Below are 12,912 nucleotides of genomic sequence, written 5' to 3' on the forward strand. Positions count from 1 at the left end.
GCACCAGTGGGTGCAGCTCTGCTAGCCCAGTTTGGAGTACATGGTGATGCTCTTACCATAAATGCTGTTAATCCTACAGGAAGGGCGCTTGCTGGAAGCATGCTTTTCATTTAGGTGTGAGTTACACGCGTAGAAAGCACAGATAGTAGAGTGCCCTGTTCAGTGAGTTTTTACAAGTGTGTCACCTGGCTGTCTACCCCCACAGTCGGGATACAGATCATTTCCCTTGGGCCCCTTATCCGTCAGTCTCCACTCCTAGGTTAACCACTGTTCGGATTTCTATGTCTGTAAATTAGTCTTGGCTGCCCTTGAACTTCATGTAAGTGGGATCATACAGTCTGTCCTTTTTGTGCCTGGCTTCATTTGTTCAGCATAAGGACAGATGAGGTCAGTGAGCTCTGTCCACGTGGTAGCCTGTAGCCGGAGTGTTTCTTTCACTGGCTAAGTAGTTTTTATTGCACGGCTGTGCTTATACCGTGGTTTATCCATTTGCCTACTGAAGGACATTTGGTTTCTTTTTGATTTTTTAACTCTAATGAGTAAAGCCGCTGCAGATGTAAGTGCGCAACATAAATGTATTAGTGTTTTGTGTGATTGCACCTATTTCTCTTGGGCAGATACCTGGGTGTGATTAGAAGCCTATGTGGTTTATTGTTTTGGTTTGGTTTGGGGTTTTTCTGGGTTTTTTTGTTGTTGTTGTTTTTTGGTTTTTGAGATAGGGTCTCGCTCTGTCACCCTGGGTAGAGTGCTGTGGCATCATAGTTCACAGCAATGTCACTCCTAGGTTCAAGTGATCCTCTTGCCTCAGCCTCCTCAGTAGCTGGGTCTACAAGCGCCCACCACAATACCCAGCTAGTTTTTGTATTTTTCAGTAGAAACAGGGTCTCGCCCTTGCTCGGGCTGGTCTCAAACTCCTGGCTGAGCTTAAGCAAGTCACCCGCATTGGCCTCCCAGAGTGCTGAGATAACTGGTGTGAGCCCCTTCGCCCAGCCAGAAGTCTATGTGTTTTATTCATATATTGTAAAAACCAAAAGATGTATGTGATGATGACCTTGATGAAATTGCGTTTATTATAGATTATAGTTGAGAAAGTTCACAGGGTGAATAAACTAAATCTTTAAATAAAATACAGAGAAATAACATTCTTTTTCTTTTTTTTTTTGAGACAGAGTCTCAAGTTGTCACCCTGGGTAGAGTGCGGTGGCATCATAGCTCACAGCAACCTCAGACTCTTTGGCTTAAGCGATTCTCTTGCCCCAGCCTCCCAAGTAGAAATAACATTCTTCTAATGGTTCGGTGGTAGATAGTAGAATGGCTTTTTTTAGAGACTTTCACATTGTCACCCTCAGTAGAGTGCTATGGCCTCATAGCTCACAGCAACCACAAACTTTTGGGCTTAAGTGATTCTCTTGTCTCAGCTTTGGGATTATAGGTGCCAGCCACATGCCTGGCTATTTTTTTTTTTTTTTAGAGATGGGTCTCTCTTTGGCTCAGACCTGTGAGCTCAGGCAGTCCACCCACCTTGGCCTCCCAGAGTGCTAGGATTGCAGGCTTGAGCCACCGCACCCAGCCTAGAATGGCTGTTTGTAGTCGCGCAAATCATTTGCTCCACACTGCAAAACCTGCCCAGCTTTGGGAAGAGAAGAGCCTGGGTGGGTGCGGCAGCTCTCAGGCCCACACACGGAGGAGCAGAGCTGTCACCTGCCCTCCACCCAGCTTCATCTTCCTGGGACTGTGAAGAGTTTTAAATTATGCTCCTAGAAGTACAATTATAAGGCAAAATTGCTATGTTAAAATAAAAACGCACACATCTGAAAGGGTGGTTTCGATTTTCTTTGTAAATAAATTCTTATTCATGTGTGCCGCCCTTTCCTGAGTAGTATTGACATTTTCGATATAATATTTCAAAATAGTTTGTAAACCACTGTAGAAAATTCGTCACATTCTTTTTTCTTTGATCACTCTTGTTTTTGACCAAATATGGCATGATCCATTGAGTCACATATTTTTATCATCACATCTCTCTGTAGACGCCTTTTGGCTATTTCTTTTAAAAAATAATTAGCCCTTAAAGGTCAGAACATGGCCAATGTTGCTATTCTAGCAGCCACAGGAATGAAACCCACTAAAAAGTTTTGCAAAGTAGGCCTTGCAATTAGAATAGATGTGCAACCCTCCCAAAGAGCAACTTGACAGGAAACATTTTTCTTGGATGTGTTAAATTCTTCTGTGTTCATTTAAAAAGGATTCGCAGAATTTAAAAACACCCCTTGTTGCTGAACAAGTATAGGATGCCTATTAATGTCTAACTCAAAGGAATAATGAGGGATCTTCCGGGGGGGGGTGGGGTTTGATGTACAAGTGCAAGGTCACATATTTTACACAAAGCAAGGATAAAGTAGGCAGTAATTGACAGGCACAATTATCACTTTTGTAAGATTCGACTAAATATTCTCTGCACCCCTTTCCAGTATCAAAATAAACTAAGAACAAAGATTTGTTCGTGGAGAGGGAGACAGTCTCTGGAGTGAACATGAGCTAATTCTCTAATATCTTTGTTAAAATTTAACCCAATTCTGAGATCTACTAATTAGATTATATCATTCTTCCCTGTTAAGCAATAATGATGCAAATTGATCTGACTGTGTAGCGTATGTTGAAGATCTTTGCAGGGAAACGGTTACGTTCCAGAACAAACTGAGAGTGGCCAATGTGTATCATAGCATTTACTAAACTCCTTCCAAATACTCGCCTGGTATTTTGCATTTAGGTTAACACAGTCCCCATCTGTAACTCCCTTTATCAACAGAGGCAGTTTGGTCCCTGCATTCATATCTGGTGGTTTCATTCAAAGCCTTTCCCGCACCTTCCTGCCTGTCTCCACCGCATTCTTCATGAGCATTTTAAAGATGTCTCAGCACAGTGGGCATTGCTGAGTCCCATTGTGTCAGCTGCTTCCCACAACCCTCTGTCTCTCATTGCATTCAAAGTAGAAGGGCAAGTCCATTCGGTGGTGGGCATTCCCAAAGTCTGGAGCCCCCTGTTCCACTGCCTCTCCCTGCGCTTCCCTCCGCTCACTTGGCTCCAGTGGGCCTGGAGCGCGGCTGGCGTGCGGGCCGCCACTCTTTTGCACTTGCCCTTGTCTCTGACCTCCAGTGCTCCTACCCCAAACCACCACATGGCTCTTCACACCTTCCCTTCAGAGGTTACATTTCCAGGGAGGCTCACGCTGCCTTTCCCGCGCACAGACACACACGCCTCCGATCCCTCCTGCTGGCTGGCTGTTTCACCTTAGCTTCACACGAACTTAACACACATTTTGCCCATTTATCTTCTGTACTGTCCGTCTCCCCCACAAAATGTGAATTTCTTAAGGGCAGGATTATGTTTTTTTCTTGGCAAACATTTTATTTATTTTTAGCATCACAATGTTTTTGTTTGTTTGCTTGTTTATGTATTAGAGATGGGTCTCGCTATGTTGTTCCGGCTGGACTCCTGGGCTCCAGGGATCCTCCTGCCTTAGCCTCCCGAGAGGCTGGGAAGGCAGGCACGTACCACTGCCCCCAGCTGGTTTCCATTTTTAAGTAATTCACAAACTTACAAAAATATTCAAACTGCTCAATGGATTATGGAATAAAAGTGTCCCTGTCACGCCAGCACCTAGTCTCCTCCCAAGGGACAACCACAGCTCATGGTTTTTAGAGTGACCTTCTGGAGATATCTCTGTGTTTCTATGGAAAGTGCATTATCTGTGTGTGTGCGCACGTGTGCATGTGCACTTGTAATTACACAAATAGCAACATTCTCCACATACTGTTCTGCCCGATACTTTTGTCATTTAACAATATTTCTGAGATCATCTAATATCAACCACATCTGCCTCATTTTTTTTAAAGCCTTTGTCGTATTCCAAAGTGTGAATATTGATCATTTATTTAAATAGTCTCCCCAGTGAGCATGTAGGTTGCCTCTGGTCTTTTGCTACAAAAATTGGCACTAAGCTTCAGTGACTGTGCTTTCACAGACATCTGTGCGTCTGTGTGCCGTGTTACCTAAAGGACAAAGTCCTAAAAGTGGGATTTCAGAGTCAAAAGGTATGAGCTGTTTAAATATTTTTATAGATTTCACAAATTTCCCTCTAAGAACATTATACCCACTTACAGTCCCCATGGTAATTTTTTTTTGTTGAAACAGAGTCTCACTATGTCACCCTCAGTAGAACGCTGTAGCATCACAGCTCACAGCAACCTCAAACTCTTTGGGCTTAAGCGATTCTCTTGCCGCAGCCTCCCATGTAATTGGAACTACAGGTGGCTGCCACAGCGCCTGGCTACTTTTGTTGTTGTGGCAGTTGTCATTATTGTTTTAGCAGGCCTGGGCCGGGTTTGAACCTGCCTACCCCAGTGAGGCCAGCACCCTACCCACTGAGCTAAGGGCACCGAGCCCCCCTGGTAATTTTTTATTATTAGCTGTGAGCACAGTGCTGTTCAGCAGATTTCTAGAACGTCTTCACCTTCACACTGAACACAGATCCCACATGTCCCTTGCCTGCCCCTGACCCTGGCCACCACCGCTCTACTCCCTGTCTGTGGATTTGATGACAGGTAGTCCCCCAGTTCCAAGCGTCCAACTGACATACGACTCATTTAACAATATTTCTGAGATCATCTAATATCAACCGCATCTGCCTCATTCTTTTTAAAGCCTTTGTCGTATTCCAAAGTGTGCCCTTATTTGTACGAATGGAGGCCATTACAGGTAATACATGCATGTACCTGCCCCAACTTACACACAAATTCCACATAAGAACAAGCCTGCAGAACCTGACTGTCTGGATTCAGGTAACTCACACGGCAGAGTCAGGTCATTCCTGCCCTTAAGGACTGGGTTATCTCACTTAGCACAGTGTCCTCTCAGGTCATTCATTGTATCGCGTGTGACAGGATTTCAGCCTTTTTAAGGTTGAATGGTGTTCTACTAAGTGTATTACTGCTTTTTTTTTTTTTTTTTTTGCAGTTTTTGTCCAGGGCCAGGTTTGAACCCACCACCTCCGGTATATGGGGCCAGGGCTCTACTCCTTAGAGCCACAGGCGCTGCCCTGTACTGCATTTTCTTTGTCCATTCATCCATCACTGGACATTTAGGTTATTTCTGTGACATGACTGTTGTGAATAATGCCACAGTGACACGAGAGTGCAAATATCTCCTTGAGATCCTGATTTCCCTTCCTTTATATAAACGCTTAGAAGTGAAATTGTTAGATTATATGGTATTCCTATATTTCAACTGTTTTCCATACTGACCACACCATTCTGTATTCCCACCAGCAGTACACAGGGGTTCCAGCTCCCGCATCCTCATCAATGGTCCTTATTTTTGTTTTGTTTTGTTTATAATGGCCACCCTAACAGAGAGTGAGATAACATCTCCTGTGCTTCTGATGTCACGTCCCTAATTAGATGAGTGATGCCCACTGTCTTTTCACATACCCGTTGGCCATTTGTGTGTCTTTCTGGAACAATGTCCGTTCCAGTCTTTTGTAAGGGCAGCAATTTTATGTCTGTTTTGTCACTATTGTATTCTAAGCTCCTAGAACTGCCTAACAAACAGTAGGTGCTCGATGAATAATGATGCGTGTGATGAATAAATGAGCAGGTCTATGAGTTTCATTAACTCTTTCTTAACACTGCTGCTTTAAAAGCTTTGAGTTCTTTTCTTGTAAGGGGATGGTGGAGAGTGAGGGGTGCATGTTATTCCCAGCCTGGCTTTTGGGGAAACTCCTGCCTCTGCTGGTCCAGATTCTCTTCCTCACCCTCCCCTCCTCCTCCCCATCCTATGCCCCTCTCCAAATTATTTGTTTTGTAACTCGAGTTCATTACATCCATATATAATCTTTTTTTTTTTTTTTTTTTTTGCAGCTTTTGGCCGGGGCTGGGTTTGAACCTGCCACCTCCAGCATATGGGGCCAGCGCCCTACTCCTTTGAGCCATAGGTGCTGCCCCATATAAATAATCTTACCGAAACTCAGTATCTTTATTGTTCCATGGAAGTAATTCTATTATATCCTTTGCTCCTCTATGACCCCCCTGTGTTTCCAGTTCCCATATTTCTTATTTCTGTAACATTCTCTGGGGGTGTCCATTCCCACCCAACAAGCTTCTTCAAGTGGAGGGATCAGTTCTTCTCTCACTGAGCAGCAAGGCACTTCATGTAAACTGTAACGTGTAAACATACAAGCTGCGTGGTCTTTTGAAATTAATGTCATGTAACTTTTAAAAATTCATAGAACTTGCCTGGAGCTGTGTTAGTTAGGTACACAGCAGAACTGAGCAGTAAGTCTGGAGAGGCCCCGCACACTCCTCCCCATCCTCCCCCATGACAGCGCCCTGCCCCAGTGCGTACCTTTGTCACAGTCACTGAGCCAGTGTTGACACACCATCATCACCCGACTCCACAGTTCACATCAGGTTCCCTCTGGGTGTTGCCCACCCTGGGGTGTGGACAAATGTATAATGACCTGTGTCCACCATGGTAGGACCCTACAGCATGGTTTCACTGCCCTAAAAACCCTCTGTTCTCTGCCTTTTTATCCCTTTCTCTCCCCCGTACTTCTGGAAACCACTGATGTTTTTACTGTCTCCATAGTGTTGGAGACATTTTCTGCAATGTTACATGGTTGGACTCATTCAGCATATAACCTGTTCAGATTTGCTTTTTTCACTTAGTAATAAAGTGGTTCAATTTTGAGTCTTCTTGGCTCTATAAAGTTTGATATTTTGGTCTTTTTTGATGAAAGATACTAAAGGATGAAGGATGGGTATTTTCTGAGTTGGGGGGGCAAAAAATATAAACTGAATAAGTAGGTAAACAATGAAATGTTCACTTCACTGTTCGTGATATTTAAGGAATTTAAGCGAATGTATTTACTGCCCGCTCTGTTCACTCCCCTTCTTCTGAAGCTTGCCATGAAGTGGATGACTCATCTGTCGTTGGATTAAAGTATTTGCTTCTTGGTGCCATTCACAAATGTCTAGGAAACTCGCAAGATGCTATTCAGGTAAATGGTTAATGTTGTCTGGCTAAAGAAAATGAATTGTAAACACTTACATATGTGCTCATGAATAAGAAAAATTAAAAAGCCCTAGACCAAAACCAAACCTCCCGCTACAATATAAACTTGATCCACTTTATTTGATCAAAGTCATCATTTTGGATGCCAGAAGTTGGTTAATACTATTAGTTTTTAATGTAACTACAGATTTTTAGACTACTTTGTTATATTTGGCTTTGTTTCTACTTCTATTTATCGAAGATGATATTTTCAGCTGGAGAGGGGGGAAAATGAGCCAATCTGAAAGGATCAGTGGGAAGCCTCCCAGTTAGACAAAACCAAAAACCTGAACGTATGTTCAGGGCTTGTTTCCTCTGTGTGACTGCAGATCACATAAAGGTGTTAGCTTAGGGTAATCTTGTATAAATTATGTGAAAAAGAACCATTAATTATTTTTGAATATAGTTGCAGGGATTTTTCTAACCAAGATTTTTGTTCATGTTGTTCTTTTGAATGAGTCTGTCCCATTTGTACTTGGACTCCTCTTTGAAAGAGTTCGCGTATAGGATTAGGAGACTTTTGGCTTTTAAATCCTAGAATGTGAATGGGCTTATGTTGTAATTTTAAATTAATCTTTCAGTATGGGGTTACGATAGTTATTACAGTTCTAAATAGTCTGTTTTAGCGTGAATGCTTACGTGCCAGCAAGATAGAGTCAAGATGCTTGTCAAGAGATGGTTCTTGGCTCCTGTGTTTTCTATTTTAAATATTGAAATGGGACGTTTAGGCTTTTAGATGTAGATAAAGATGTTCTGAGCAGTAAAATCAGTATCGGCTCTTGTGTCCACTGGAAAAATAAGTAGCATAACTTAGGCAGCCCGACACCAGGTTCTGGGGGAAGCTTGCCGGGCAGGCCCGTATAGGACATCTGAGATGGGAGTGGGAAGGAAGGAAGATGAGAAAGAAGAGAAAATCAGAGCTGGAAAACAAAAAGAAAATGAGTCCCCCTTCCTGCCTCCAGAAGATTGTGATAAGCCTTACGCTAAGTAGGAAAATGAATTAATTCCAAGAACATTTATATTACTTCCAGTTCTTTCAGCGAGCTGTTAAAGATGAGTTGTGTCGTCAGAATAACTTGTATGTTCAGCCGTATGCCTGCTATGAACTTGGCTGTCTGCTAATAGACAAACCAGAGGTAAGATCTGTCTATCTATCTATCAAATAATAACGTTCATCGACAAAAATGTCCACGCGAGCAGGCACGAAGCATCCTTCATGTAAAATAAGTTGATTGAACGTAGTGTTCTTCATTTTGTTTTCCTTGATTTCACATAGGGTGAGTATAAGAAGCTACTAAACCTGCCTTGTTGTCTTTAAGATGGTAATTTCTTCTCCAGACTCTGAATTACAGTTGTGCATCTCTTAATGACAGGGTACACTCTAAGAAATGCATCCCTGTGCTGACTTCGTAAGAGTGTATTTGCACACACCCAGATGGCACAGCCCGCTGCACACTTGGTATAACCTAGGGTTCCCAGGCTGTCAGCCCATCCAGCACTTCACTGTAGTGAGTACTGTAGGCAGTTGTAACAGGAGGACAAGTATTTTTGTATCTAAGCATCTCTACACCTAGAAAAGTCAATAAAAATAGGGTACAGAAGGTCAATGGTACACCTCTGTAGAGGACTTAGCACAAATGGAGCTTGCAGGATGGGAAGTTGGTCTGGGTGAGTGAGTGGGTGGCGAGTGACTGTGAAGCCTAGGACATTACTGCGCACTCCTGCAGTTATAAACACTGGACATTTAGACTACACTAAATCTGTAAACAACACAGGTATTTTTCTCCAACAATAAATTAACCTTAGTTCACCACACCTTTCTTACCTTATCATCTGTTTATTTTTTTAACTTTTTGACTTTTATAAAAACACTTTATTTAAAAGACACATACGTTATACATTTGTACAGAATTATTTTCTTTCTTTATATCCTTAGTCTATAAACTTTTTTTTTATTTTTATAACTTTTAGTTTTATCATTATTATTATTGACACAGAGTCTTGGTTTGTTACCTGAGCTAGAGTGCAGCGGTATCATCAGAGCTCACTGCAACCTCCACCTCCTGGTCTAAAGCAATCCTCCTGCCTCAGCCTTCCCAGTAGCAAGGGTTACAGGCTTACACCCCTGCCCCTGGCCAACATTTCTGGGTTTTTTAGGAGCAACATTTGTCACCATGTTGCCCAAGCTGGCCTCAGCTCCTAGGCTCAAGCAATCCTCCCAACTCTGGCCTTTCAGAGTGCTAAGATTATAGGAGTGAGCCAGCACACCTGGCCTATATTTACTTTTTAAACTTTTTTTTTATTAAAAACTAAGACAAAAACACGTACATTAGACTCGACCTACACAGGGTTGGGAACATCAGGGTCACTGCTTTCCATCTTTTCATCTTCCACCGTCTTCCCCGGTTCGAACCTGTCAGCCTCGGAGTATGGCAGTAACCATACATGGAGTTGTCATCTCCTATCATAACAATGCCACCTTCTGCATTTCTCTTGAAGGACTCGCCTGGGGCTGTGTCATGGTTTTTTATGAGTAGAAATACACTATGCAATAGCATTAAAAAGTACAGTTTGATCATCACATCGACCAGTAACATAGTCATTTACTGTCACTATCAAGTGTTAGGTTTTATAGGTGGTTACATGTGCTAGGCTATTCTACAACCAGCAATGCAGTGTGTTTACACCAGCATCACTGCAAACAGGTGCGTAAGGCTTTTTATACCACGACAACGGTGACATCACTAAGGGATAGGAATTTTTCAGCGGCATTATAATCTATGGGAATATTGTCATATACTCCCTGTCATTGACCCAAATGTCCTTATGTGGTGTATGACTGTACAAATGCAGCATTTCAGAAAAAGATTTATTTGAGGGGAAAATCCTTGCCTTTTTCAGATAGTATAATATCTTGTAGTGCGGTTCATTCAGAAGAATATAGAACTACGTTATTCTAGCATGGCCATTTATTTCAGTAGACAGGTTAAGGAACTGTTTAGGTTCCTTAACCACATATTTTCTTTCTAATCTATAAAATGAGATTAAAAAGAACCTGCTTTGCCAATTTAATAAAAATTATAGTGACAATCAATGCATAAAATGTATATAATCACTTAAAAATTTTCAGAATACCACACAAATGTAAGTTGATGGTTACTATTGAAACATATATTTACGTTAGTAATGGCATGGGGTTTTATTTTATGTTATTTATTTATTTACTTATTTTTGGAGACAGAGTCTCAAGCTGTCACCTTGGGTAGAATGCCGTGGCATCACAGCTCAGAGCAACCTCAAACTCTTGGGCTTAAGTGATTCTTTTTGCCTCACCCTCTCAAGTAGCTGGGACTACAGGCATCCGCCACAATGCCTTGGCTATTTTTTTGTTGTTGTTGTTGTTGCAGTTGTCATTGTTGTTTTAGCTGACTCGGGCTGGGTTCAAACCCACCAGCCTCGGTGTATATGGCCAGCCCACTGAGCCATGGCACTGCCCTGGAATAGGGTTTTTTTGTTGTTTTGCGTTTCAGTAGTGCCCAAATTTGCTTGGTACCTTCTTTTAGGAGCTCAACATGACTTTATATGTTAGCTTTAAAAATTTTTTATTTTTAGTAAATTTAACTCAATTTTCAAGTGTGAGCTTTCTAAACATTAAACTAAATCAATAAAAATATGTCTTTAGCCTAATCCTTAAACATATAGCCTATCCTGCCAAAGATGGGCTTTTAATTAGAGAATCTTTTAATTTGAAAGTCTAATTTTAACAAAAAAAGTGTAGTTTTTATGAATTGAGGTAGAAAGTTCAAAAACCATATTCTTTGTTTTAATGAATGATTACTTTTCATGCAGTCTTAAGATACATGCATAAAATATAACAAAACTGTCCTGTTTGTTGATGTAGTGCCTTCAAAAGGAAATAGAAGCCAGGTCTGGTGGTGCGTGACTTAGGAGGCTGAGGTGGGAGGATTGCTAAAACCCAGGAGTTTGGGCCAGCCTGGACAACACAGCAAGACCCCATCTGTAAACACACAAAAAAGAAGACATATGACTCACCAACTTCATATAAGGCCTTTATCATTAGTTTTAGTTATTTAGTAAGATTTTAACCTAAGGAAGACCTTGGATGTTTTCTTTGATAGACTGATAGTGAAGATTATGAAAAATTATTTATCAAGTAATATCTTCATGTAAACTAACAAACATCTTTGTATTAAAGAAAATCAGAGTCATTATACTAGAATTAACAGTTGACTGTGCTATGTCTACTATAAATTATTTTAATTAACATATCCTCCTTTTATAACATTTTCTGCTTGAGTATATGTAAATATAGCTATTAAGAGATAATATGTTTTTCTTCTGTTCATAGACTGTTGGAAGAGGCAGAACTCTCCTTCTTCAAGCAAAGGTAAAAATCATGAATCTGTTTTTTCTCAGGGGCCCTTCTTATCCTGTGCAGGGTACACCTGAGCCTGAATTCAAGAAAGTCCGTGAAGTGATGTTCTGGTGGGTGATATTTCTGGAAAGGAGAAGTGATAACTGATCGAATCAGTGAGCACTTGATTTTTAAGGGAAACTACCACGATCGTAAGAGACTCCTATGAAGTGTTTCATCCTGCTGTAGAAACACTCTAGTCTTAGTGTGGGAAAATAACTTTAGATTTCATATCTACATTCTTGAATGAAGAATTTCTAAGTCACTCACGCTGAGCACAACCTAAGACTACTGTTCCAAGAAAAGCAAGGAAAATTGTCCAAGGGGAACATAATTGACATTCATTGATGTGTTTTAAATGAACACAGAGTTTTCGTTTGGAAGAGTAAGAAAATCAAGAGGACATGAAGCCTTTGCTAGCAGTGAAAGGGACTTGACTTTGAGAAGTGCACAGTTTGGTGTGACTTACTCTGCTGTACACACTTAGCTAACAGAGCTTTGCAAATGTCTTCCTTTGCTCTTACAGGAGGACTTCTCTGGCTACGACTTTGAAAACAGATTGCATGTCCGCATCCATGCTGCTCTGGCCTCTCTGAGGGAATTGGTTCCTCAGTGACAGACCCAGTGCCCGCTCTGTCCCTCCCCACCCAGGGTCTACACTTTAAAATAAAAGCAGAAGACGAGACTCTTGTGAAGATCGGCTTTTCTTCTGAAAAACCACCTGTGCCAGGGACACATTTTCCCAGTTAAGCTGACATATTAAAGATGTCCTCTTTTAAACATACAGCTAAAAAGTAATGATGTGGATGATGATGATCACCTGGGGAGAAGGTTAAGTGACCTTGTTCAAACATTTTAGTTTTGCAATTTATTATTTTTAAAATAAAAGCGAACTAAATATTCAACCTATGAAATGGTCTTGTAGGAACACCTACCTGAGCACATATCTGAATGGGTAACATTACGAGGTAATAATGGTAAAAATATTAACAATATCATAGCATAGCATTTATATTGTGTTTTGAAAAAAATAAAAGTGCTTTCTAGTGTTTACTTTATCCTCTGTGAATGACATAGCACAAATATTCTTCCCTCCATCTTACAGGCAATAAAACTCAGGCATAGAGAGTCTAATTGGCTTATCCCAATTAATTATCCCTATTATTAGCACAGCAATGAATAGAAAGCAGGTTTCCTAACCACCAACTAAATATTCTCTTACTGTAAAAATAATACATGCTAATAACCCAGAATTCCATGTTTTACTTATTAAAAGAACAAATGCTCTTCATCTGAAGTTACGTCATCAAAAATGTTCATCTTCAGACTGTCTGCAAAATGTTTCAAACTGATGAACATTCGTTTTC

The 12,912-nt window shown here is 41.1% G+C and overlaps 1 protein-coding gene across 2 annotated transcripts in view; it reads left to right on the forward strand.

Moving 5' to 3' along the window:
- The window catches only part of TTC39C (tetratricopeptide repeat domain 39C), a 121,416-nt gene extending 108,819 nt beyond the window's left edge, over window positions 1-12,597 (forward strand). For both annotated transcript variants that reach the window (XM_053571984.1, XM_053571985.1), the window contains 4 exons: window positions 6,960-7,057; window positions 8,142-8,246; window positions 11,480-11,518; window positions 12,072-12,597. In XM_053571984.1, coding sequence (XP_053427959.1) covers window positions 6,960-7,057; window positions 8,142-8,246; window positions 11,480-11,518; window positions 12,072-12,161 — 332 coding nt within the window. In that variant the 3' untranslated portion in view covers window positions 12,162-12,597. The remainder of the gene's footprint in view (window positions 1-6,959; window positions 7,058-8,141; window positions 8,247-11,479; window positions 11,519-12,071) is intronic.
- Window positions 12,598-12,912: the final 315 nt, after the last annotated feature.

This window comes from Nycticebus coucang, chromosome 19, assembly GCF_027406575.1.
Source record: "Nycticebus coucang isolate mNycCou1 chromosome 19, mNycCou1.pri, whole genome shotgun sequence".
Taxonomy (NCBI): Eukaryota; Metazoa; Chordata; class Mammalia; order Primates; family Lorisidae; genus Nycticebus; species Nycticebus coucang.